This window comes from Solanum dulcamara, chromosome 9, assembly GCF_947179165.1.
Source record: "Solanum dulcamara chromosome 9, daSolDulc1.2, whole genome shotgun sequence".
NCBI lineage: Eukaryota > Viridiplantae > Streptophyta > Magnoliopsida > Solanales > Solanaceae > Solanum > Solanum dulcamara.
Genome location: NC_077245.1, coordinates 21327376 through 21354583, shown reverse-complemented (window position 1 = coordinate 21354583; position 27208 = coordinate 21327376). Strand labels below are relative to the sequence as shown.

Here is a 27208-nt window from a genome sequence, read left to right as displayed (position 1 = left end):
GCACATAAAGCGAGGCGAAGCGCTCAACACGTTTTGAGCCTCACTTCAAGGCTTAAGCGCGCCTTTGACTACACTGTTTCCAGGTCAATTTATAAATATCTTTGACTAGTTCATCCACTTCCTTGAGGTTTTGAATTTAAAATTTAATTTATTGACATGGCCCAAGTTCAAGTCTTGCCGCCAAGCACCACCAGAAATATTTCTGCATGTTTGGCGCTAAAGAAAAAATCAGGTCAACACATAAGAACCCGTGTTGCAGACCTAAATAATAAATAAAGTTGTCCCTCTAACAATTTGAGCTTTTGGATGAAGAGGATAATATTACAAGAAAGGTGAGGGGCAAGCTTTATTTCAGAGTCATGTATAGGAGACAGTAAGCTCTATTAGCTACTGATACTCTAATTTAGAAGTATATTTTATTCCCATATTTTGTCTTATTCTTTCTTTGCTAATGCAGCACGGCAAGATCCCAGCAGGTTGGAAAAGATAAGGTACTAGCAGCAAAGTTGTAACAACCCGACCTTTAATTATAAGTTTTAACACTCAATTTTAAGATTTGAGATTTTGAACAAGCCAATATAACCATTTGAGACTTGTTTGAGGGGTTCGGGTTAGGACTTGAGGCTCGGGTGGGTTTTGAAACCAAAAATCACAAAATGGGCCGTGATAAGGTGGTATCAAGGCTCTAGGTTCACCATTCTTATGAGTCGTGACCAATGTCTAATAGAGTCTTGCAGATCTGTATGGAGATGTGTGTATTTCTAGAGCTATGAAACATCTTAGAAAATTCCCTTTCTTCCTAATCATCGCTTTGTTTCGCTCTCTCATAGATGGTGAGGGCACGTTCATCTGTGGCTGGTGAGTGGGAGCCTATACCTGAGGTCAGTGCCATTACTAGAGGTAGAGATGGAGGCAGGGGACGAGCTGGGGCTCAGACCAGGGCTCATACAGTGATACCTGCCAGAGCTGAGCAGCAGATGTTGCTCAAGACCGTGCTAGAGCTACTTCGGTTGATCCACTAGTTCACAAGGATGAGCCAATTCCAACAATACGGATAGGGCCAACTCAAGTCCATGAGGGTTTCATTTTTATGCTCGTGCTAGGGGAGATTTTGATTCGAAATATGAGATTCTTCAAGAGTATGGCATAGACTGTGGTTATACCTGTGAATCCAGATGGTTCTGAGATCCCAGGGGAATTTGGGGATCGAACTGAACTTGAAATCTAATTATAGATTTGAACTCGTGGTGTTATGGGTGGACTCAGGTTTTGCGTTTTGGTTGACTTTGATTTAGCTAAAGATTGCAATATGGATATCATTGAACTCATTCACCCCATAGAGTATTCTTTTGAATAGATCGAGCTCATGTGATCGATTCGAGGCTAAGAAAGGCGATTCAAAAGGGCTAGATGCATTGTTTAAATTTTAAGAACAAGTTGTTTGTTTACAAAAATACCCTTCACTATATTTAGTTTGTTTATATTTTCTTTGCAAGCTTTAGTTATTCATTCTTAAAAATAAAGCTTCCATCTTATTTAGCTTAAATATTTTTGTGTGTGCTTTCTCACGATGGTACTGTATGTATTTAAAAATAAATTTTCATCATATTTAGCTTAAAAATAGAACTTCTATCTTAAGTTTGTTAAAGTAAAAAGAGGATTTATTATTTATATCACTTCATTTAAGAACATATCACTCTTAAATTATAAAATATTAAAGTTATCTTCAATAAATTAATATATATAATACAAGCTTTCAAGTGACCAAAAGAATTTATAATTAAAAATGTATAATTCAGTAGTAGAGAAATCAAAATTTAATAAACTTATTTATTAGTCAAATAAAATCATAAATAAAAATTATATTTATATAGTGTAATTTTTTAATAGAAAAATATGAAGAATTATAATAAAAACAAGGAGTAGTGAAGGTTGTGAATGTTATTATATATGGTATTAAAAATAATGTGAATATACATGAATGTGAAAAATGAGGTATAAAAAGGATTTAAAGGGATATAATTGTCATATTACCTATTTTATAATGGGATAAGTTATTCCGGGATTACTATACCAACCAAGGGAAAGGATAACTTATCCTGGTACTAATTATTAATCCCGGGATAAGTTATATCCCAAACATGCCAACCAAACAACAAATTGAGTGACACTATAATTTTATCTCAGGACTATTTGATGTTATCCTTCACACCAAACGACCTCTAAATATTTCAAGCCAACCCTTACCACTATTTTGTTGGGGAGACCAATGATATTTACCGGGTACACATGGTTTATTATACTCTTGGTACATTTGCTGCACGTTTTGTGAAGGTACTGATCCCTGTGCTAGTGGAGTATGAGGCCAACCTTAGGAGCTGTTTGGAGACTATCATGGTGAGTTGTTGCTTCACAGCACCTTGGAGTTACCTTCCTTTTTATTGCTTTGCTATTGATTCCTTTTTTGATAAGGTGAATAATTTTATTAACAAATGGGGAAAAAGCCCCATGTGCAAGCGGTATACCAAAAGAAGAGAACCTATGTCCAAATATGGTTCTCAACAAAAGAGATCTGATCCTCTATGCAAATAGGGACCTTGTAAGTACACCAACAAGAAACTAGAGACAAAATACTACTCGGCAATTTTACAAAATCTTGCTCCACCCCTTCAAATGCCCTCCAATTTCTCTCTCCAAATGACCCACATTATTGTTAAAGGGGCAACACTCCAGCCCTTGAGCTTCTCTTCCCCCTCCTATGAGTCCAACTCTGTAAAGCCTCCTTCAGTATTCCCGGTATCACCCATTGCATCCTAAACAACTTGAGGCCACCCTCCATCACCGATTAGCCACATTGCAATGCAATGGGTGAGGATCAACATTTTTGCCTGCACTCCTCCACATAAAGCTCCAACTAACATAGGTGATCTCCTCTTCCTCAGATTTTCCGTTTTTAAGATCCCCGCCTTGCAACCAAACATACAAAGAAACGCACCTGTCTTGGAGCTCTAGAGATCCAAATAGAGTCATGAGGGAACTTTCCCCTCTCACTAGTAATCTCTTACAATAAGAGCTAATAGTGAATAATCCAACTCCACTCTCTCACCAGCTCCATACATCCAATAAATTATTAGGAGCGGCTAGTCCATGCAAGAACTAAATCAGATTGTGAAATTCTTCCATCTCCCAATTCCTTCTGAATCTTAATTTTTGGTGAATAACCCCCTCGTGAGACCCACAAATTTGTTGGACTGTCTTCTCTTTGGCAAGATACACGATATATATTAGGGAAGACTTCTCTCAACTCGTTCTGCCCACACCACTTATGAGCCCAGAATCTAATCCTGCTTTCGTTCCCAACCTTAAAGGACATATGTTCGCAAAAATCTGCCCACCCTTCATAATACTCCTCCACAAACCACACCCCAACGGAGTTATAATGTTTCTAGTCCTCCATTCTCTTTCCATAGTACCATACTTTTCCGCTAACACCCCCCTGCAAAAAGCATTCTCCACCCCAAATCTCCATATTCACTTCCCTAATATAGCTTTATTGAACACCTTGAGTTTTTTCACACCGAGTCCTACCCATTCCTTTGGAGAAGTGACAACTTCCCAATTCACGAGATGATGCTTCCTAGTGCCTTCAGATGTGTCCCATAAAACGTTATGCTGAAGACTTTCCAACCTTTCAGTTTCTTTGCCAGGGGCCTGCAATAGTGACATGAAATACATGGGAATGTTGGACAAAGTACTTTTGATCACTGGATTCCACACTGCAAGGTCTTTGCTAGAAGCACCCAAAGGTAGACCCAGATAAGAAATAGGTAGAATACCCACCTTGCAATTCAGCACTTGTGCTATCTCCTCAATATTATTCACTACTCCCACCGGACTGTTTCCTTTGGCCGAACAATATCGTATTTTGAGAATAATTGTATTTACTCTTTTAGATGCTCATGACTTGTACCACCATTTCTTGGGGGGGGGGGGGGGGGAGGTTATGTTTATTTCCTCACATTTGACTTTATAGCTCTGCTTTGGTTAAATATCTGCTTTCAAGCTTATTACTGTTAGGTGTCATCATGGCTTAGGCAAAATGGATCGTGACAAAAGCATGATGCAGAAAACCCAATTTAAATGTCTTTCAGCATATCACCTAAAAGCACAACTCCCAGTTCCAATGCAAGATAGCAGCCAAAAAGCATAAGACAGAAAACACAATATGTGTTCCCGCTACACCTTTTCTATTCACTCGGTTTTGGGGTCATTATCATTATGAAGGAGAGATGGCTATATGAAATGAGAAAAGTTGGTGTTTATATATATTAACAGTGAGTGGAATGATTATGCTCCAAGTAAGCTGTCACAACAAAAAAATTAATCGACACGATTTCCAATAGTTTTTATTGAATTAAACATAAGCCATCATGAAGAGGAGAACATGCAGTAGAGTTTTAATCCTTACATGTGCAGTTCCACATATTCAAAATAACACAAAACATTATTTATTTGGTTGATTTGCAAATCATACCTGGAGGAAACTAGGATTCTTCTGGGTTGGTGATATTGCTACAGACTCCACCTCAGCAACATTGAGGACTTGATGAGAAAAATCAAACAATTCAAAATGCAATTGTTGGCCAAGAAGGTAGATTATTGTACATCCACCCCAGGCAACTGAATCACCCAACATTTCATTAGTGTTAGATTGTAGCTGAACAGATTCCTCCAGGTATTCCTATGGTTGACAAAAAAATCAGATCAACAGTTTACACCAAAGATAATTCCACTATCTCTGACTATCAGATTACTAAACAAGGTTATATAACATAAGAACACAATTCTTCTGACACTCTACTGCAACACTAAACACTTGACTCTCTTATAGACGAAAGTAGGAAAAAGGTCAAACAAAAGGGAGGTACTCTTTTCTCAATCAGAAAAGTTACAGGTATTAAGTTGTAATAAGTTGCAGGGATTCTGCATAAACCATGACAGTCCTACTGATAGGTCTTGCTGATGTATTATCAGGTAAATTTGTAACCAAAGACCAACATGATGTGTGCACAACAATTTGATATACTGAAGATATCATTAGTGTTCAAAACCAATTAAAAGTGCAACAAAATTTTATAAAATAAATGAAGCAAATGAACTATTGTATCTTACGATTTGAAGTCCACTGAAAATCCGGTAGAAGTCTTTTGAAGTAGTAATATCAATAAATCCCGTCTTTGGGGCTGCACTCCATTTACTGCAGTATTTATCTAATGCAGCACTTGTAAAAGCAAGGGCATATTCCAACACACTTCCAGTGTTAATATTGGCTTTGTACAACAAATCTGAAACAAAATGGAAAGTGGAAATGCTTTAAATGATACAAGAATAAAGCTGAAGAATTCGAGAAAGAAGAGAAGGTTTCTTTATATTTTTACATCCCATGAGAAGGGGTAGTTATACAATAAATCCTATAACTAATTATGGAAAGACAATATCCATTCTACTATAATTATGCTAGAAATAAAGTTCTGCTAGAATCATGCTAGTCAATTAACCTCTCCCCTTAATCACTCGGGTCATTTGGTTGTTGATTAGAGATGAGTTGCTCATGTATTATAACTAGGATAACTTTTGGAATAATACAGTGTTTAGAATAAGTTATACAACTTTTGGTTGGTGTTTTCTATTTTCCACATAAAACATTGCATTGCTAATACAGTGTTTGGCTCATGCTTTTCTTTTTCTCATAACTAATACATGTATACGTGATGAGGAAATTTTGTATTATTTAAAGCAAGGTAGAAGATGAAATAAGTATAGAGCCCTCAATATAGGCTAGGCTCATTGGGCCGGCCCAGTACAAACCGTGATTTGATGTGGTTGGACTATAATTTTTGGAGCCCATTTAAGAACGAAACTTTTTAGCTTGGCCCAAGTAAATTCATTGGCCCGCGAGGTGGACTGGGCCGGCCCATTGGACAAATACAACAACAACAACAAGCCCAGTATAGTCCCACCATGTGGGGTCTGGGGAGGGTAGAGTGTACGCAGACCTAACCCCCACCTTGAAAGGTATGGCGATTGTTTTCGAAAGACCCTCGGCTTTAGAGAGAAGAACAAGAGAGGAGAAACAAGAAAAACAAGACATAGGTCAGTAGAGCCAAGCATATCGAAAACAATATAAAAATATGAGAAATGAGAGCGAGAAAGTCAGGGTAGGAAAGACCGAAAAGAAAGGAGCATTAACTACTATAGATAAATAGGATACCCAAAGTAAACCGGACCAACAAATACAAGCAGTAATCAAATGTTAATAAACAAATGAGCAAAACTACGACTACTATGGAGAAAAGATAAGCCACCTAGCCCACTATCTTAGTCTGAGTCCTCCACAGCCTCCTATCTAAGGTCATGTCCTCGGTGAGCTGCAACTGTGTTATATCATGTCTAATCACCTCTTCCCAATACTTCTTCGGCCTCCCTTTGCCCCTCCTGAAACCGTCCATAGCCAACCTCTCGCACCTCCGCACTGGAGCATCTGTGTCTCTCCTCTTCACATGCCCAAACCATCTCAGTCTCGCTTCCCGCATCTTGTCCTCCATTGATGCCACTCCCACCTTGTCTCGGATATCTTCATTCCTAATTCTATCCATCCTAGTGTGCCCACACATCCACCGCAGCATTCGCATTTCCGCAACTTTCATCTTCTGGACATGAAGTTTCTTGATTGACCAACACTCCACCCCGTACAATAGAGTCGGTCTAACCACCACTTTGTAGAACTTGCCTTTGAGTTTTGATGGTACTTTCTTGTCACACAGCACTCCGGAGGCGAGCCTCCATTTCATCCACCCTGCACCAATACGGTGTGCAGCATCATCGTCGATATCCCCATCTTCCTGTATAATAGACCCAAGATACTTGAAGCCTCTTTTCTTTTGAATGGCCTGGGTACCAAGCCTCACTTCCCCATCAGCCTCACGTGGCAGGCCACTAAACCTGCACTCCAAGTATTCTGTCTTGGTCCTACTCAATTTAAATCTTTTAGACTCCAACGTCTGTCTCCAGCCCTCCAGCTTGTCTCTAGTCTTCTTCCTGTGTATTTCCTATTTCTAACACGGTATCAAAGAAGACAAAGGCCCTAGGTTCGAGTCTCACCACTACCATTATCAAAATAAATTCAATGTGTTTGGGACAGGAAAAAAGAATTAGGCTCGCACGTGAAGGATCATGTTAAAGACAAAATTAAGTCCATAAAAGTATGCTATCTCTAACAACTTAAGCTTTTAGATGAGATGGTTACACACTTCAACATAGTTAATGGTCTCCATCACAATATCATTTCCTTTTGCAGTCTTCTAGGAAATCCATATTACATGTTGCCAAATCCCGTTAGTGACAAATAAAGGATGGAAAAAGTCGGGATATGGACATTTTGTCTTGCGTTGCAGCCATGCCATACTATTCCCTTACTATGTTTTTCATCCTATCATGGTGATACCGAGAAAACTATCCTAAACCTCTGTTATATTGCTTGGATGTAAAGAGACCCCCAAGAGATGAATAATGGATCACATTAACTAGTTGCCACATCCATATCCATCCTTACTCCCTATCCATCGCGAAGCTATCGCCCGGTTCAACCAACCGTCCGTCCTGGTGCTGCTCTGTGCTTGCCGGTATCTTTCGTTCTTCCGGCCAAGACCAATTCTGCCTAAGGTCATGATCGAGTCATGACGAGCTAGACTGATGACGTTCATCCTTGACCTTCTTTCCGAGAAAGCATTTGCGAACGACATAATACAAATAGGTGAGACACGGGACAGAGTTAATGGTAGGTTGGAGGTTCAGAGACAAACTTTGGAATCCAAAGGGTTCAAGTTGAGCAGAACCAAAACAGAATATATGGAGTGCAAATTCAATGTTGCATTGGATAAAGCAGACGCAGAAGTGAGGCTTACTACACAGATTATTCCAAAGAGAGAGTTTTAAGTATCTTGAGTCCGTAATCCAAAAAAGTGGGGACATCAATGATGATGATGTCACGCATCGCATTGGGGCGGCATGGATGAAATGGAGGCTTGCCTCTGGAGTCTTGTGTGATAATAAGGTACAACTTAAACTTAAAGGTAAGTTCTATAGAGTGATGGTTAGACCGTCTTTGTTGTATGAGGTGGAGTGTTGGCCACATGTCTAGAAAATGTACATTGCAGAGATGAGAATGTTGAGATGGATCTATAGGAATACTAGGTGAGACAAGATTAGGAATGGGGTTATATGAGAGAAGGTGGAAGTGGCCTCTATGGTGGATAAGATGAGGGAAGCGAGACTGAGATGATTTGGACATGTGAAGAGGAGATGCATAGACACCCCAATGAGGAGGTGTGAGAGGCTAGTTGTAGGGATACGCGGACAGGTAGAGGTAGGCTGAAAAAGTATTGGGGAGAGGTGATTAGAAAGGACATGGCGCAGCTTCATATTACCAAGGACATCACTCTAGCTAGGAAAGAGTGGAGGCCGCACATTAGGATAGAAGGTTAGTAGGGGTAGAGTGTTGTCTTCCCTTGCTTTTGTTATCTATCGTCGTATGTTGTGTATCGTGTTTCGATTATCACACTATTTTGTTGCTGGTATTGTTTCTTTCTTGTAGGTTTTATACTGCTTTTCGTATTAACTGTTATGCTTTCTTCCTCTTTTCCTTGGGTTTGATACACTTGAGCCGAGGGTCCTTCGACAACAACCTCTCTACCTCCACGAGGTAGTGGTAAGGTTTGCGCACACTCTATCCTCCCTAGACCCCACTTAGGAGAATTTCACTGGGTATGTTGTTGTATTTCCCCTTCCTTATCTCTGTCATAATTGTCAATTAGCTCATTCACCTAATCAGGTTGTAGAGAGGTGATGGAAGTGCATTAACACTGTTATTCAAATTTATTTGACAAAGCATCAGCTGCCAGATCGTTGGTAGCTCAAAACTAGCAAGTCAAACAATTATACTATAAAACATTTGTAATCCTCTGCTCCTTGTGAAACTTGAATGCATCAAAATCTTCTACTCATTAAATTCTGTAAAAAATTGGAAGTGACAAAAGATACAATACAAGGGAGTATATCTTTACTACTATAGAGTTTGCCACTCGACAATATGAATTTGATATTTTACTTAGAGACACTTATTCGCCACGAGAACCAATCCAGTTTTCTCCTTTAATCTTAAAAGCAAAAGGCTTCATAACTAGTGAAGCATGGCAATGGAAATGATACCAAAATATTAATAAAGACAAGGTATGGCAAGTTTGTAGTATCTTTCAGGGTCCATATCTAATAAGCAAGTTTCCATTGTTTGGCTCCCACTTATCTAATAAGCCTTTTAAAAAGTTCAAACATTCTCGGACGTAATATTAAAATAGAGAAACATGGACAGTGAGTATTCATATAGATGACCCCAACTTGTTTGGGATTAAGGCGTCATTGTTGTTGTTGATTCTCGAACGCATATATACTAGAGCTTTCCTGTGCATTAAATTAAACTACTCTTTTACAAGAGGAAAAGGAGGACACAGTAAGCATCATGGTACTATGCATCTCATAGTGACATAGTCCTATGGAAACGTGCCAGAGAGACTTGGACCATGAAAGCTTCCTATAATATCAGACTTAAGATGCCATAACAATTTGTTTAACATGTATGGAATTATATTGACAAGTTCATTAAAAGGCTGGATATTGAACGGGTACCTACCGGCAGCTTCTGCTTGTCTCGATATAGTGTGAAATGATGTTGGATTTGTGCAGTTAGGATTGGACATGGTTGCAGTAGTTGCAGATTTAAACAGAGTGACCATAGGGCTATCTCCCCCTTCTTGAGAGTGCAATATTTGCCCATCAGCACCAGGAATCAAGCCCAACCAAGGAGCAGTTTGCATAAAATGGCGGGTATCGACTTCTCTCTGTTAAATGAATAATACAATAGATATTAAAAATTCCTCTTTGTGGAATATTGTGTCACTATCACAACAATAAATACAATTCATGCTCATGCAAAATAAGTTAACTGAAAAGAACCCTAACATCATTGTAATTCAATGGTCCAAGATCAATTTACTTCATTACACAGAAGGAAATAAATGGAGGACATGATGTCAAAGAAAATGAAAAAGGGCAATGATGGGAAACAGATATTTAGGCATTCCATTTCCTTTTTGCAGGAAACCCCTTAGGACACACAGGACGAGATCAATTATTGGAGAAACTTCTGCCTTCAGGAGATTGCAAGCACAAGGTGGAAAGAAATAATCAGTGAGAAATATAAACCAGAGGGTTTTTGTACTACTAAGACAATGACTATCACATATGGGGTGGATGTATGGAGAAACACTAGAGGGTTATGGAAAAGTTTGTGCGCAACATTGGGTTCAAAGTAGGAGATGGCAGTGTTTTGGACGGCGAAAGGCGACAAAAGGCGGCAAGGGTGGCGAGGCACTCACCTTTTTGAAGTGCGACGCCAATTAATACCAAAAAATTAAAACATTTAATTGGAAATATAAATAATCATAATCTCAATAGCAATAACATATTAGCAAATATTTCACTTCAAAAACTGAAAATAGATTGTACATACTAAAAGTTTAGAACTTGAAAGAGAAAAAAAAGAACAAAAGTCAAAACAATGAGAAAAAAAGAGGTAGAAGTAACTCTGAAGTCCGAAGAAAAAGAAACAGACGAAGATTTGAAGAAGAAAAGAAGAAATACATATAAGTTGGACTTAGGAGTTGCCGAAAAAGTTTGGTTGATTGCCGGAGAAGTCTAGTCGAGTCGACTGGTTGGAGTCTCAGTCGCAGTCTAAGAGTGCAACTATGCAAATTTGAAAAAAAACATACCCTAAAATAACCTTTTAACTTTTAAAACCCTAAATTGGTCACCTTTTTATAGAAAATACAAATGTTGACACCTTTCTTGCCTTTGTCGCCTCTCGCCTTTGTCGCCATGGCGTCACCTTTTGAAGATTGCCTCGCCACATAGCTAATAGGCGATGAAGGGTCGCCTCGCCTCGCGCCATTGGCGACGAGGCGATCGCCTTCCATAACACGGGGAGATGGACGGAAATAGTTTTTTGGAATAATAATTGGATAGGGCATGCTGCTTCGAAAGAGCAATTTCCACATCTTTATACACTTAGAATGTTTGGTATGGAGTAAATGTTTCCAATTTTCCAACGTTTGGTTGGTCAAAATGTTTTGTAATACATTTTCTCTGGGAAAACAAGTTCCATAAGTGACATTTTATGCTTATTGTCCCCTCCCACCTCCTGAACACCCCATCAAACCCCACCCAATTTTCCAACGTTTGGTTGGTCAAAATGTTTTGTAATACATTTTCTCTGGGAAAACAAGTTCCATAAGTGACATTTTATGCTTATTGTCCCCTCCCACCTCCTGAACACCCCATCAAACCCCACCCCCCTACCACTCCAACCTCGTCCCCATCCACACCAACTCCTCCCTAGTGTTTTCCTGGATGATATATAAATGCTCTTGGGATAATATTTAATGATTACTTACCAAACAGATCACTTAATTTGTAGGAAAACATTTTCTGTCATACCAAACACACCCTTAGTTTGTTGCCCGAGTCCAATTTGGCATCTGTTAGAATGAATGAGGATTGAAATTTTAACTTCCGGAGGCACTCAAATTACTGGGAGTTGGAGAGATTTGCTGAGTTTTTAATGGTCCTGGAACCTTTTCAAGGCCTGGTACACAGTCAGGAAAGATTATTTCGGAAAGCTCACAGTAAAGGTGTTTTCACAGTAAATTCATCTTATGTTTCTATAAATTCTAGTGATCAGCAGGGTAAATGTTTGGCCTTGGAACAAGTCTGGAAAACAAGTGCTCCCTACAAAATGGTGCTTTTCATGGCTGATGGCCATAAATGCTTGCTTAACCAGGATAGTTTACAAAGAAAAGAGATCCAAATCAGAAAGTGTGAATCACCTTTTTATTTACATCATCACGGTACTGATCTACTTAGGCAGATATTACTCAAAATGGAGGGACTCAAATGCGCCATGCTAGAGGCACTGGTGACCTACCGAAGTGCGGGAATATCAGAGGAGGAGACAACAGGCAAAAGAAATGGTGGTACACCATTCTAGCATGCATGTGGTGGATTGTTTGAAGGGAGGGAAGTGCTAGATGCTTTGAAGAAAGAGGCAACTACATTCAGAAGATCAAAATGAACAGTTTATGTTTGTTTTTATATTGGTATAAACAGTACTTTTTAAGTGATGCTGAAGCAGTGATCGAATTGAAAGACTTGTTAAAATCACCAGGAATATACTTTGGTTTATTATCTGTAAATACTTTTGGCAGCACTTTCTAGGTGCTATATTAACAAAACACTTGCCATTTCTTTAATAAAATAAGTTTTCACATATTTGTAAAGATAAAGAACTTTTGTCCAGATATTCATCAAAATTTTCATTTTTAATCTTCTGTTTAGCTATTATTCCTTATCCATATATTTTACAAATAAAGATTGAGTTTCAAAGAAAAGCGATTCAGTTGTGTTACAAGTGCTTCTTATGTGGTAATAAACCTGAGTGTGAATCGCCTTTTTTTGCATCATCGCCCTACTGATCAAATATGGAGCTATTCCTCAACATGTTGGGACTCATATTCGTTATGTAAAGAGACCCTGCTGATCTACTAAAGTGCTGGAATATCAGAGGGAGAGACAATAGGCAAAAGAAATAGTGGTATACCATTCCAGTGCATATGGTGGATTGTTTGGAGAGAGAGAAATGTAAGAATGAACTGTTTACCTTTTATTGTTTTTGTTTTTGTTGTTGTTGTTTAGGGAGGGTGGGGGCTGGGGGTAAACAGACATTTTAAGTGATACTGAAATACTATAGAATTGAAAGACTCCCATGTACTTTTGATTTATAACCTGTAAATACTTTTGACAGCACTTTCTTGGTGTTGTATTGACAATACACTTACCATTTCTAATATGAAAAGAGGTTTTCACATTTATTGTAAAGATGGAGAACTTTTGTCCTGATATTCATCAAAATTTTCATCTTTTAATACAATTTTTGTTTAGATTATTCCTTATCCATATTTATTACAAATGAAAGATTTAGGTTCAGATCAATGATAACATACAAATAGAAGGGAAGAAACGAACTTTAGGAATAAGAAAATAATTTAACAACGAAAAGAAAAGAAATTCAAAAGAAGTTATTGAATCTTTGGGGATAATGATACTATAAGGGGAGGGGGGAAAGGGAATGACATTTTTTAAGAGAAGGCAAATTGCCAATTGGTTGGTGACAACCACAACATTGGGAAAAGGGAGAAAGTCATAACACGGGATCCTTAGGGGACTAGGAGGACAGCTCTGGAGTATGTGAGAGAGAAGAGCAACACATTTGTTGAGGGCGAGAGCCACAACTTGGTCACGGAAGGTTTTGGAACCAGGGGAAGTCAAAAAGGTGAGAAATAGCGTAAAATCCTGTAACACACCTTACTTTCGGGCTAGGATTGATTTCACTTAAGGTGGGTAATTAGTCTCAAACCATGGCGAATTTGGATGTGCCCAGGTATAAAAGTCAAAATCCTAGCATGAACTAGTCGTGATTAGACAAAATAGGACGTGGCTCACGTGCAGCTTACCGAGGACATGACCCTAGATAGGAGGATATGGAGGACGAGGATTAGGGAAGAAGGTTAGTAGGTAGTCAAACGCTGTCTAGTTTCCCTTCTCAATATTGTTTTTATTATTCTTCTAATGTGTTATTCTTCGAATTTATTGTACCTGTTGTTTTCTTTTCTTAGGTTATCGAAGTATTTACTATTTTTTGTTGTTACTGTTCTCTCTCCATTATGTTTCAGAATGACTGGTTCACTACTGTGTTTCCTTTGTGTACTTGATTTTGTCTTTATCTGAGCCGAGGGTCTATCGAAAACAATCTCGCTACCTTCATAAGGTAGGGGTAAGACTGTGTACACACCACCCTACCCATCCAAGACCCCACTTGTCGGATTACACTGGGTATGTTGTTGTTGTATAGTAGTCTTCTAAAACCTAATAACATCTTCACTTAATTTCCAGACTTCAATACCTTGGCAGATCAGTAATCCATCATTTATCCTGACTCAAACATGTAAGCTTATTTATCCTGCATTGACCCTTAACCTTATCACTTATTTGGCTAACCAACTACCTGTTACATTGTCCGAGAGGATAATTTACTTATTGATCCTGCCATGTCTTCAATAGCAATAATAGAATTGTCAAAGAGGGTATAAGGAAAAACAAAGGTAACAAGGCTATACTAAATATATTAGTTTGAAGAGTGTCAGATCAACATGTGCAGTCGGTACATTAATCAATACTGCAATTTGTCAGCTATCCATGTAATGTTTTAGAATGAGAAGCTCAGGAAGATTACCAATACAATATCAAGAAGTCCCATCCAGTACAATACGCTACCAATCTCCTTGATTCCACAAAGGACTTCAGCTTTGAGTTCAGACTTTGAATGCCAGCAGCTAAGATGGTCCTTGGCAAGCCTCATGCAGCCTAAGCATCCGCAAAAAACAATCACATTACCTTTAGATCCCGAACAACAATAACCATTTAACAAGGGGGAAAATCAGAGATTATAAAATGATATTATATTTTTTGGGATGAATTTAATTATTTGTTGATGTGATTGAAAATGACTCACATATATGATGCATACAAAAAATGTAGAAAATTCCATACAACATGATTCTCCAAAAGACAGCATTTCTATTTAAGTTTTTTAATATTTCCCCCAATATTCGATTTTTCATTCATCCAATAATCGAGTTCGAAGAACAGTGATTACGGGCTAACCCAAAACTCTGGGATAGTACACAAACAGTCTCACACAGAGAGATGGCACCTTGTCTGAAGAAATGCAAGGCATGTGATGTTGCTCCTTAGCACTTGTGTGAACCATATGGAGAGAAAGAAATAGGAAAGTTTTGATGGAATAGAGAAGGATTTTGTACACTTGAGGAATAGCCTCTTGTGCCTTATTTCCTTTTGGGGCACCCACGAGGTTCCATAGGTATAGAAGATCGGGTGCTGTTCGTTGAAAACCATATCACTTTATAAGTTTTTCTGCTTTTGTGTATGCTTCTTGTATAGTCCTTTGTTAATAAAGCATATTACTTGATGTAAAAAAGATCCCTTTGGAGGTCACACTTTGCTACATAATGTGACAAACTAACCTGATATACCACCATCAAATGGAAGTAACCCTATAGACTTTGGCAAAGCTTCTTGAAGTCCAGTAATCATTGGTTCAACGGTAGTAATCTGGACGAGAATTTGGAATGCATAAGAAATTGAAACAGAGGCTGTAATGATAATATGCCACAAATTGCAGACGGATGAATCTACAAATATTATAATTTATATGATCTCAAAGTCAGCAGGATGATTATCAAATAAAGAAAAAATCATGATAAATCAGTGGTTATGGTACAGACATGAATACTTAATAATATTGCAGGACAGCATCGGAAAAGGTAATTGTCAAAAATCTGTTTACCTTGTTCGATATATTGTCCAAAAGGGCTCGGATAAGCCAAGGAAGTGACCTAGATCCCAAGAGCTTGACTAGAGATAACATGTGAGGCACACCAAAAAACCCACAGTATAATCGAGCAAAGCTCTGGTAAGCAGAATTCAGATCCTACAGCAAGAACAATAAACAAGGGAAGGATTATTACACTATAAAATGGTCTAAAAAGTAATTGTATCCAATCTATTCAAGATACTCTGAAAATATGATTATATAACAATATATCCAGTGAAATCTTACAAGTGGGGTCTGGGGAGGATAGGATGAACACACACCTTACCTCTACTTTGGCGGGGTAGAGAGGTTATTTCTGATAGATCCCCGCTCAAAAGAAATGTAACCGACACAGTAAAGTAAGAAAAAAAAGAGACCAACTAAATAGCAATGTACAAAACAAGTGTAGCAACAAAATAGCAATGTACAAAATAAGCGTAGAAACTACGTGATACCTAAATCATACTACTAGAAATACGACAACACTTGACTACCTACTAACCTTACATGCTAATCCTCGACCTCCATACCTTTCTATCTAAGATTATGTCCTCAGTCAGCTGAAGTTGTGTCATGTTCTGTCTAATCAGCTCCCCCTGTTCTTCTTCAGCCTACCTCTACCTCTCCCACCTCTTGCTACAGCCAACCTCTCACACCTCCTCACTTGCACATATCCTTGCACCTCCTCTTCACACGTCGAAACCATCTCAGTCTTGTTTCCCTTATCTTGTCCGTTACAGAGGCCACTCCCACCTTGTCATGTATACTTATTTCTTAATAATATCTCTCCTAGCATATTCACACATCCATCTAAACATCCTTATCTCCGCTACCTTCATCTTCTGAACGTGGACATTTTTGACTGGCCAGCACTATGTCCCACACAATAGTGCAGACCTAACCACCACTCTATATAACTTACCTTTAAGCATCGACGACACATTCTTATGGCACAGTATTCCAGAGACAAGTCTCCATTTCAACCACCCAGCTCCAATACAGTATGCAACCTCATCGTCTATCACCCTTGTCTCCTTAATTATGGACCTAAGATACTTGAAGCTCTCTCGAGTATGACCAACACAAATATGACCAAAAAGTTATTTGCATAGCCCATATGAGAATAAACTTAAAGAGGAAAAAAGTTGAGGGTAAGATGTCAAGCACAGGAAAGGAGTTCATGTTGACCAGGAGTCGTGGTAGGAAAAAAAGGTGCGAGGCTTGGACAGTTGCTTCACTAGCACTTATGTGGGTATCTGGAGAGAGAAATAGGAGAGCTTTCGAAGGGGTAGAGATGAATTTTGTGAATTTGAGTAACCTCTTATCCCCTTATTTGTTTTAGGTACACCCATGATATTCCTTGTTGTATAAAGGATTGGATATCTTTCATAGAAACCATATGTTTTTGTAGGTTTCTTTGGTAAGCTACTTGTATATGGGTGAGTTTGGGGCAAGAATTAATGAGCTCATTTACCTTATCAAAAAAAAATGAACCAGAGAGAGTGACAGCAAATTAGAGGCTTTCGGAAACTTGAAGTACTTCAAATTTCACATTTATTGCTACACTCGCATACAACTCTCGAACTAGAATAAGAATCCTTACAAATACATAACTGAATGCAAGTGTAATTACAAAAGCTATACCTTAGTACAACTAGTTGGTATCTTTTACATAGATCATTTGCTGCTATTGCATTCTGTCTCTAGTTAGTGTCATTGATTCAGACAGATTATAGGTTTTGTGAAACAACTTCATACTATGTGAATTTAGATATAACTCATCTCCTTTTAGCACATTCAAGTATCACAATGTCGCAACTCACACCTATACCGAGGCATGTGGAGAAACACTTAGGACGTCACTAAACAGTTGGCCTTTTCTTTTTCCTCTATGTGTTCTACTTGCGCCCTCATTTGATCAGTTTTAAGCTCATTTTCTCAAATTGCATTAGTAAGATTCAGATATCATTTCTTCAGCTCAAAAGCAACATTCATAATATTCAACTGAGAATACAATGAACAACTGCAGGAAAAAGAATAAGAGAATAGTTGCAACTGAAAATGTTACTTATTCAAAAAAAAAGAATAGTTGCAACTGATGAAACCTATATTATAGCAGCCTGAATATGGTAACAGAAGAAAACACCATTTAAAGAGTAATAATGTAATAGAAAATTAAATCAGGAAAGTGTCAAGGAAATAGTTTCTTACAGGAGTTCCACAGTAGAAGTTTGGCTTTGCATAAGGAACCGAAGGCTTCTGGATAGGAACAGGGGGCACTCGTGATGATCGGACAAAACGCTGAGTAGTATTGCAGAGGATGAAATTTGGCAAGAAGTCATTTTGCATTTCTGTCCAAATCTAGAGCACATCAAGAGCATAATAAGTATCTTGATTACATCAATGAGATGTTCCGACATTGAGGACTTTCTTATCAGGACTCTTAATTAAATTAGAAAGGTTAACAGGAAAACAATTTGTCCAGGGTGAGTATAAAATTCAGGAAACAAATTAGCACATATCGGGAAATAAAATTTGAGAGTATCCAATAATCCACGTATGCAGGTTGATCGCTCAAGTATCCTGCAGAAATGAAGACAACCAAGGATGATCTACTGTACTGATGATAAAACTAGCATTGTTCTAATGCACATCACATTAATCTTGGTCTGTAAACCCTTTTTCACTTGATCAAACAAGATGCAGCACTTCCTTTCCGATGAGATTGCAGACCTTGCAGTAACCAAAACGATAGGCTATATTTCTGCATCTGTGCCCTAGTAGGCATTGTTTTTCCCCTTATTCACATATGGAACCTACTGTAAATCAGTTCCTCGTTATTTACTTTTTTCTTTTGCATCTTTTTCTGTTTTCACCTTTTTTCTTTTCTTTGAGGAGGGGGAGGGGGGGGGGACTATTTTAAGTTTTTTAGTTTGAACTCTTGGCTTAGCCTTTGATATTTCACAAATATTACTTTAGGAAAAAGTTCAGCATACTCAAGAAGTTACAGAGGATCTGATATGAAGCTGAGTGCAAAATTTCACACCTAGAAAGTAGAACTAAATATTAGAGTAGCTGACATACTGCAAAATAAGGGTGGCTGACATACAGCAAATCAGAAACATGTCACTGCTCAAGAAAAAATGATTTGAAAACACAAGGTTATGCTAGTGTGCAGGAAGAGTTCTTTTGAGTTTCCTGTTTTAAGTTTTCCTGCTCAACGAAAACAAGAAAGGTGAAGAAACCCTTTGCCAGTCTAGGAGATAGAAATCAATCAACAACTATGCTTCTCTAGGAGAGGAAAATTTTGAAAAACCTACCTCAATTTAATTTCTTTGCTCAAAAGAGCCGATTGCAGAAGACAATGATACTACTATATAAAACAGAAATGCTGAGTTCAAACACAATTTGTGTTTCACGCCCCTTTCTGCTAAATTCGTCAATCACGTTTGCTAGTTCACTGTTGTCTAGTTCACCTTATTACACCGTGAAAGCCTTACATACCCAATCATTTACTGTAAATGTACTCGTCACTTGCTTGAATTGAATGAGAAACTGCTATTTTTTGTAGCCCAGTAGCACTCTGTCACCCCAATCCTATCCATACCCACACAGAAAGTGCATCAACCATTAATCCCACCACTCCCAAGCACCTCTTCCCTAATCAAAATCACCAATAATACCCAAGGAGAAGGCAACTTTAGACTCTTGTGATCATATCTTTTCTTCCTTTTTTTTCCAAAAGGAAAAACCAACATTTCAGAAGGTACAATTTTTAATATTATGCAGATACAAGAAGTCGATAGGATGCTATTTCCTTAGTTCTTTTCACATGTAGCTAGTGTAATAAGATACATTTTGGGGGGTTCTACTACTTATTCATTGCACTCTCTGGATGCTATTCTTTAATAAAATTTTCATTAATATTTTTTACAAGTTATGCAGAAATTATAAATATGAGCGGAAACCAGAAAGAAGAACTTACAAAAGAAACAAAATTGGGTAAGTAACTAATTTGCACCAGTTATCATTAAGGTTTCAGAAGGCATGGTATCAAAATTAGGTCCAACACTAATTCTTCAAATCATAACTACTGCAAGTGTGTCACTCTTTTCATTGGTTGTATAAGAAATACGTATGGGAAATCAGTGAAGTTCAAAACTATGTGATATACATATATATTATTCACAACCAGCTAGAATTGTGGGGCTTAGAATATAGTAATTAAAGCCATAAATCACCAGAATCACGAAGATATGTTAAGATGGAGCAGAAGATTAAACAGAGATAGGTAAATATGAGTATCTATCATACTGAATTTCACACAGGATTGAGAGAGACATTGACAAACCTGCGAAGCAAGTCGACTAGAATAAGAAACAAGGGATACATTCTCCTGCATCTCGTTCAACATTAGATTGAAAGAATCTATTGTAAGGTCTTTCGAGAGTAATTCATGAGTAAGTTGCAAGATGTCCAGCAACATTTCCAGTTCCTGATAAATATACAAAGAGAGAGAGAGAGAGAGAGGGACAGTGTTAATATTTTCAATTAAGAGATAAAGAAATATTCAGATTGGGTTAATCCCGAAGATATGTGAGAGTATTTACCACAATAGCACATAAATCCTGTGATTCAAAGCGATCAAACAAAAATTCAAGATTATCTCTGAACATCTTGTTCATCCTATCAGCAATCAAACTTCTCAAGTTGATGGTCCTACCTAGAAGCTGCATGTTACAAAAATTCTAGTTAGAAATGAACACCATAGGAATGAACATAATGTAGGTAAACCAAGATTCTCATTTACAAGTCCGACTTTAGAACATAAATAAAAGCATGATGTAGAAAGGGAGACCGAGTAACAAATGACCTGGTATCTATGTAAAAAGCAACAATTGGTCAAAATGGATGCATCTCCTTTAATGCAACATCTATGCTTTTAAGAGGTCATTGTATCCATGTCAGTGGTTTTTTGGACATAAGGCATGACATATATAAATAACCTTGTCTTCTTCCGCTTCCACTCTCCCCACCCCCACAAAGGTAAACATGATGTTAATTGTGTTAGAAACTGTTAGAATCCTAGAAATATTCTATAGCATATGTGTAAATATATTAGGTAGCTTCATTTACTCATATTATAATTAGGTATTGACTAGTATTGATTTCCTTTCCTTTTCAGGACATGTAAACAACTATTTAAACCCCAATAGCTTGTGGAAACAATCAAGTTGAGTTCTCTCTCAAACTCTTGTTTTCTCACATGATATCAAAGCAGAACCCATCTCACCCGATGTTGGGCCCCCAAATTAAATTTTCCTACGCACCAGATGTCCAGCTCTGGGCGTGAAGTGGGGTGATGGGTAATCTACTTATAAGGCTTAGGCAATCCTCCTCCTTTTGAGGTTTGAGCTAGCTTTTGGACTGTGAGTTAGGTACAAGACCTAATTTTACATGGTATTAGAGCTTTCTTTAGTGAGAAAACAAGAATAAAATAAGAGAACAAAATTGCTAAGCATTTTTCCAGTAAAACCTCCATTGTTCTGCAATTCTGATACTCTCCAAGGGCACTGTGCATATACCAGTACCACCATTACAATCGAAATCATCGTGTGTGGTGTTTTCCAGTCACATTTCCGGCAGATTCCTTTTTTCAGTAGGTTCGCCACAACATCCCGACCCCACCCATTTAATTTTTTTTAGATTTTGACCACTATCTGGCGGTCAAATCTAATTTTCTGGTAAGACAACAATCAGTTTTCAATTTTCCAAATCTATTCTTCAAGTTCTTTTCCCGACCTTTGTTTTGGACACTAATAGATCTGTTTCCACATCTCTCGAATTTGATATGTTTAGCACTAAATCTTTGGGCTCCAGCAACCCAAACCATGGCATCACCACAAAACTTTGATAGGTAGTGTGAACTATTTATCTTGGTCCTCTTTTGTTCAGTTATGGTGCAACGGACAAGGTGTTAAGGAACACTTGGTTACACAGGCTAAGGATATTACCGAAAAAGATAGGGGCGAATGGGATAAGATTGATGCTCAATTGTGAACTCTGTTAATCTTTTTTTTTTTGAGATATTAGATTGTTATGGAAATCTATTGATTCGTAGTTGATGTCCTTGTTCCCACCATTCCAAACTTGCTTCTTAGTTTGGGAAAAGGCTCATGGGCTATACACAAATGACATATCCCGCCTTTATAATGTGATTTCTCGGTTGCCTATCCTTAAAAAGTAGGAATCAGATATGTTGACCTATCTTGGACAGGCTCATGCGGTTATGGAAGAATTTTAATGTCAGCCACTCCAAGTGTTGAAAAGCAATTGCAGCAGAGCCAGAAGATGTTTTTAGTTGTTACACTTGCTAGACTTCCATCCGATCTTGACTCAGTGCGTGATCAAATTTTGGCTAGCTCTACTGCTTTTGTTGTGGATGACATGTTTGCTCGATTGTTACGACTAGTTGCACCACCTACGTCGTCTAGTCATCTGGTACCACCTGCAGATTCTTCTGTTCTAGCATCCAGACTGGAAAATGACATGGAGGCAGTATGGGAAGCAACGACCAAGATGCGGCGATTGTAACAAATTGGGCCATACCCATGATGTGTGCTTCTCTCTCCATGGTAAACCAAAGAATGTTCATGTTGCTCAAACTGAATCCACGGGTAATCCAACCAATCAGCTGTTCCATTTCTTTAATCTCTCCAAATTTTAACTCCTTCAGTAGTTGCTTGATCCATATGAGTTCATATGCAGCCATTACCATACCTTGATATTTTGTTGTTGTACTTGATCTAGCAACTACATTTTGTTTCTTGCTTTTCCAAGACACCAAATTTTCCCCAACTATAACAAACTATCCAGAAGTGGATCGAATGTTGGAGGGTGATCCTGCACAATCTATATTTGTATATCAACACCCACACGCTGTCGACACGGGTGCGGGGTAGGGATTTTGAAGAGTCCATGTAACATTATTCCTTCGTAAAGTCATCATTTCCCTGCAACAGATTTTATGTATCGAAGAATGTGAATAACTTCATTTCAATGACCGTCACAAGGTGAATCCAAGAACTGACTTACAACACCAATCAGGAAGGCAATGTTAGGTCGAGTCACAGTGAGATAATTTAATTTTCCTACTAGCCTCTTACATTTTCCAGGATAACTAAGAGGCTCCCCTTCATAGTATAAAAAGTCTACAATTTGTCATCCACATCTCTTCAAGAATATCAAGTGCATACTTCCACTATGAAATGACAGTTTTTTATTTGGATTGAGCAACCTCAATGCCAAAGAAGTACCCCAATCGACCAAGATCCTTAGTCTAAAAGTGTTGAGATGGTGAGATTTCAACTTGGTAATTCCATCTTCATCTTTATCAAAGAAAATTATGTCATCGATGTAAGCCACCAAGCACATGCACAAACCTAGAGCAAAGTGACAATTGAGCGCAAAATGGTCAGCTTCTCTTTGGACCATGCTAAATTTTCCGAACCGTGCTGTAAGATGCTACTTCAGACCACAAAGTGATTTCGGTAGTGTACAACACATTACTAGACTCCAACTAAGCAACAAAATCTGAGGATGCTCCATATATACCTGAATAACATATCTGGCAAGGACGGAACAAGGACATCAACTTGGAATCAATTGATTGCCACTACATAATTGAGTGTCAACCTTCTCCCACTGTGCTCGGGTCTTTTCATCACCTCACTAACCTTTTTTGTTAAATGATCTTGAACACTTTGACCCTTGCACCACAACTCAACCGAGGAAGCCAAGTTAAATAGTTTGAACTTCTCATTAAGGGTTCCGAAGTAATCAAAGTACTTGAATTTCCAATTCTCAGATTTTTGGAGCCAAAAATATCAACCCCGAAGGAAATGAATTGAAGAGAGATCACTAGCTGAAATTTCCGATGACTATTTTACATTAAAAAAACCCTGGTGGATAGGGTCGGAAACAACATACTGGAAACCTTCAAAGTATATGAAAGTTGCAGAAATCTTCCCAGATGCAAGAAAACAGACTTTAAACTTGCCAGGACTGTGACAGATCTGAATCTGGTTGTTGGAACTTGTCAGAACAAGTATGGGTCAGAGAGGAATAAGTAGGTGACTACTGTAACAGAAGAGTGAATGGAAATACGTCGGAAGACTGCTCACGCGCTTGGTGTGTGGAGCTGGAGATCTTCGTTGCCGGTGCTTGAACAGTCAGATGTCGGAGGGGCTTATTAAGTTTGCTCGCCTGAGTTTTCCGGACCTCGTGGTAGTGTTGATTTTCGCACAACACTCCCAAAACAAGAGATGACGCAAATCAACCCTAACATTTGCCGGAAGTTGAAACATGTTGACCTGTTTAACTGAGTTTTCTTTTCTGGATGTTTCTCACCAATGCTCTGATGCCATGTGAAGTGGAAGAAAAAAAGAGAGAACTGGGCTTTGATTATTCCTTAAGGGTTTACATGTCCTAAGAAGCAAAGTAAACCAATACTTAATTGCAATTGAAGTAAATTAAGCCACCTGTTATATTTACATATACTCTAAAATATTCACAAAGATTCTAACAAGATCCATGATTTATTTTGGTCTATGTTTGTAGAACCTTTCTTTTTCTTTATTTCTTTTTTTTCCCCTTTTTTCTTTGATAAGTGGGTTGTGGAACCTTTGCAAGATACAATATTATATTTTTTTTGACAATAATACTGTTAGATACAATACTTTTTTTTTCTTTGAGATACAATATCATTATCCTTTTTTTCCTTTTATTGAAAAGATTTAGTCAAATTATTAAAGCAACAACATATTTTCCATGTCCTTAATTTGCCACACTAATTTTGTTTTGGTAAAACAATTCTTGTCAAGACAAGTCACTTGTATTGAACAGTGTCTGTTACGCAAAACATATCCAAACCTCCCAATGCACACCAGTCGGGATATTTTCACAATATTTGAAGAATGGAAGCAAATGTAAATTTGGAAAACTCCATAAACCAGAGAAAACGAGGTTGCTTGAATACTAGTTGAACCCCCTACCACTGGACATATAAAATCAGGAGATGACCTGGTAAAACACATAAGTTCATTACAAGATACAGAATCTAAGTTGATATGTACCTTCACTCTAGTCGTTTTTAAAAGAGCTACGAATCTCATTGGCTGGACTGCAAACTTTTCACCAATGTCTATGGCAAAGAGAAATGATGGATCAAGTAGCTCACTGCAGAATAGGAGATCCTCAACTTCTTATAGACCATCTTATTCAGTAAAAATTAAACAAAAGGTAAAGAAAGGAGGTACCTGGCTGCCCAACTTTTGTAGTATGTAAAAATAGTTTCACACAACTTCAAGACAAATATATCAAAGCAATTGTCCACCTAGAGAAAATATGGAAAACAAAAGGTTCTGTAATAGCCTTTAATTCACATAGGGAAGATAGTGCTTTCTATTGAGTCTGCTAAACTAGACTTCCTAAAGATTAATTGATAGTACAATATCTTAAACAAAACGCATTTTAAGTATGATGTGAGCATATACTCCAGGGTGACAATAATGCCTGATATTCAAAATAATAGAAATCCTTGTTTCATAAGATGTAAGCACGAATGTTGTTCACAGCATAAGAATCTGCTGAATATAGAGATTGCATGTACATATGTGAAGTTGGGAAGATGGAGAGACAATGACCTAAAGAGTTTCCCTGGATCAACAATATTAATATGCGAATGTAACGTTTTGTTACCTCAGCTTCGATTTCATCATATAGAAAACGTTGCTTGAGGATCACTAATGCTTGCTGAGCAGCATCATTATAGATGTCAAATGACATCAAGGCACTCTCCAGAAGGCCAACAATTGGAGATTCGATCACATGATCCACCAGCATCCATGGAAGGGAGCATTCAATGGGGAACTGTAAATAGAAATGGATAAAATTTCTTGAAATAGCCATGACAGCTTAAGAAGAACTAGGCAAAGCCTTTTCAGTACAAATCTTTGTATTATTTTTTTTTTGTTTTGGACACAACTTTTAAGATGTTAAGAAGATTCAGGGAGCATCCTGATGTCAACTCACAAGAAAGGAATAAATGGATACTGATATGTATCAAGAAAGGAGCCTTTACTTGTGAAGTTGAAATCCATAGATATACACCAACACCAAAACTTCTAGCAAATAAGAATTTAACTACGCAAAAGAAGAAGATCATCAAACAAGTTCGCACTTATATACCTGTATAACACGAGAAGACTCCAGATAGAATTCTCTAAACCATAAGAAACCAAGATCTGTCAAAGTTCCTAGGGTAGCTGCAGGTAGTGCATGGAATTGGATTATGCTACGGAAGATATATTACAAAATAAACACTGTTATATGCTCAAAATAGTGTTAGAGGAGTCAGGAGGAGAAACATAAAGCAGTGGCATATGAAGGCCAGAGAGATAAATCACCAAAAGTTGTACACCTAACTTGCACATTAATGAAAAAGATCATGAATGTTTGTCTGCCTTTAAGGAGATAAGTAACATAGTATCAATAGATACCTGTGTAGTCTAATACATGTAAGAAAAAACCAAGCTTGTAGAAGAATGTCTCCAGCTGTTTCAAGTCATTGATAGGTATTTCAGAACCACTATTTCCAAAAATACCACCAGGCTTCCGCATGTTGCCACCGGAAACCACCTCATATATGAGGAACTGCAAGCAATGGACCTGACAAAAGGGAGAAGTCAAGCATTGATAAGAGTAACATACAGTATACCCAATATCCAAGGTAGACGCATTTGATGTTTTTCTCTTTTTGATATAATCACTTTCATCAGTATCAGTTTGCTAGTTACTATCAATTTGGCAACAGCTTATAGAGGAAAAAAAGCACCACTACATGGAGAGATTCAAAGTTTACTTATATCTTGAGAAAAAATGATTAATATAGCACTGAAAAAAATATTTTTAGGACATACCATGGATGTGAAACTCTAAATTCATATTAATCAAACAACAACAACAACAACAACCCAGTGAAATCCCACAACGTGGGGTCTGGGGAGGGTAGAGTGTACGCAGACCTTACTCCTACCAAGGTAGGACGGCTGTTTCCGAGAGACCCTCGGCTCAAAAAAGACATAAAAAGGGGATCAGATAAGATTAAGAAATTCAAAGCGCTATAGAAAAATAAATAACGAAGGCATCACATATAAAATAGAGTAATCACAAGTACTGAAAGTAATAAATAGTAACAGAAATAGCAGAAATGAGAGCACAAGGAATTGTAATGTGCTAATGCGCCTACGAATAGGGAAGAATAACGAGACTATGTAATAATCGTGATAATTAATCAAAGAATACCGAAATAATTTATAATCATGACCAGTAGAATTATACATCTTGTGCCTTACAGAATAAAGATATTAGATAAGTAAAGGAACTCCCACCCACCACTACTTAGATCATGACAATGCATGTATAAGGACAATGAAGCTTATAAAGAGAGATAGTAGTAAACTTTCACTTTGGTCACTTAAGTCTCTTGTGTAAGATGTCTCCAGTATTCAGATGAGATAAGAAACCACA

At 37.8% G+C, this 27208-nt stretch overlaps 1 protein-coding gene across 1 annotated transcript in view; it reads right to left on the bottom strand.

The window, feature by feature from the left end:
- The window catches only part of LOC129902790 (protein PIR), a 60502-nt gene that overhangs the window by 2030 nt on the left and 31264 nt on the right, over positions 1 to 27208 (bottom strand). Inside the window, exons 16-29 of the mRNA XM_055978196.1 lie at positions 26179 to 26347; positions 25868 to 25944; positions 25379 to 25549; positions 24937 to 25013; positions 24754 to 24856; positions 20230 to 20349; positions 19971 to 20114; positions 17831 to 17980; positions 15593 to 15736; positions 15270 to 15357; positions 14459 to 14589; positions 9746 to 9953; positions 5173 to 5345; positions 4535 to 4741 (exon numbers count right to left, since the gene is read on the bottom strand). Coding sequence (XP_055834171.1) covers positions 4535 to 4741; positions 5173 to 5345; positions 9746 to 9953; positions 14459 to 14589; positions 15270 to 15357; positions 15593 to 15736; positions 17831 to 17980; positions 19971 to 20114; positions 20230 to 20349; positions 24754 to 24856; positions 24937 to 25013; positions 25379 to 25549; positions 25868 to 25944; positions 26179 to 26347 — 1962 coding nt within the window. The remainder of the gene's footprint in view (positions 1 to 4534; positions 4742 to 5172; positions 5346 to 9745; positions 9954 to 14458; positions 14590 to 15269; positions 15358 to 15592; positions 15737 to 17830; positions 17981 to 19970; positions 20115 to 20229; positions 20350 to 24753; positions 24857 to 24936; positions 25014 to 25378; positions 25550 to 25867; positions 25945 to 26178; positions 26348 to 27208) is intronic.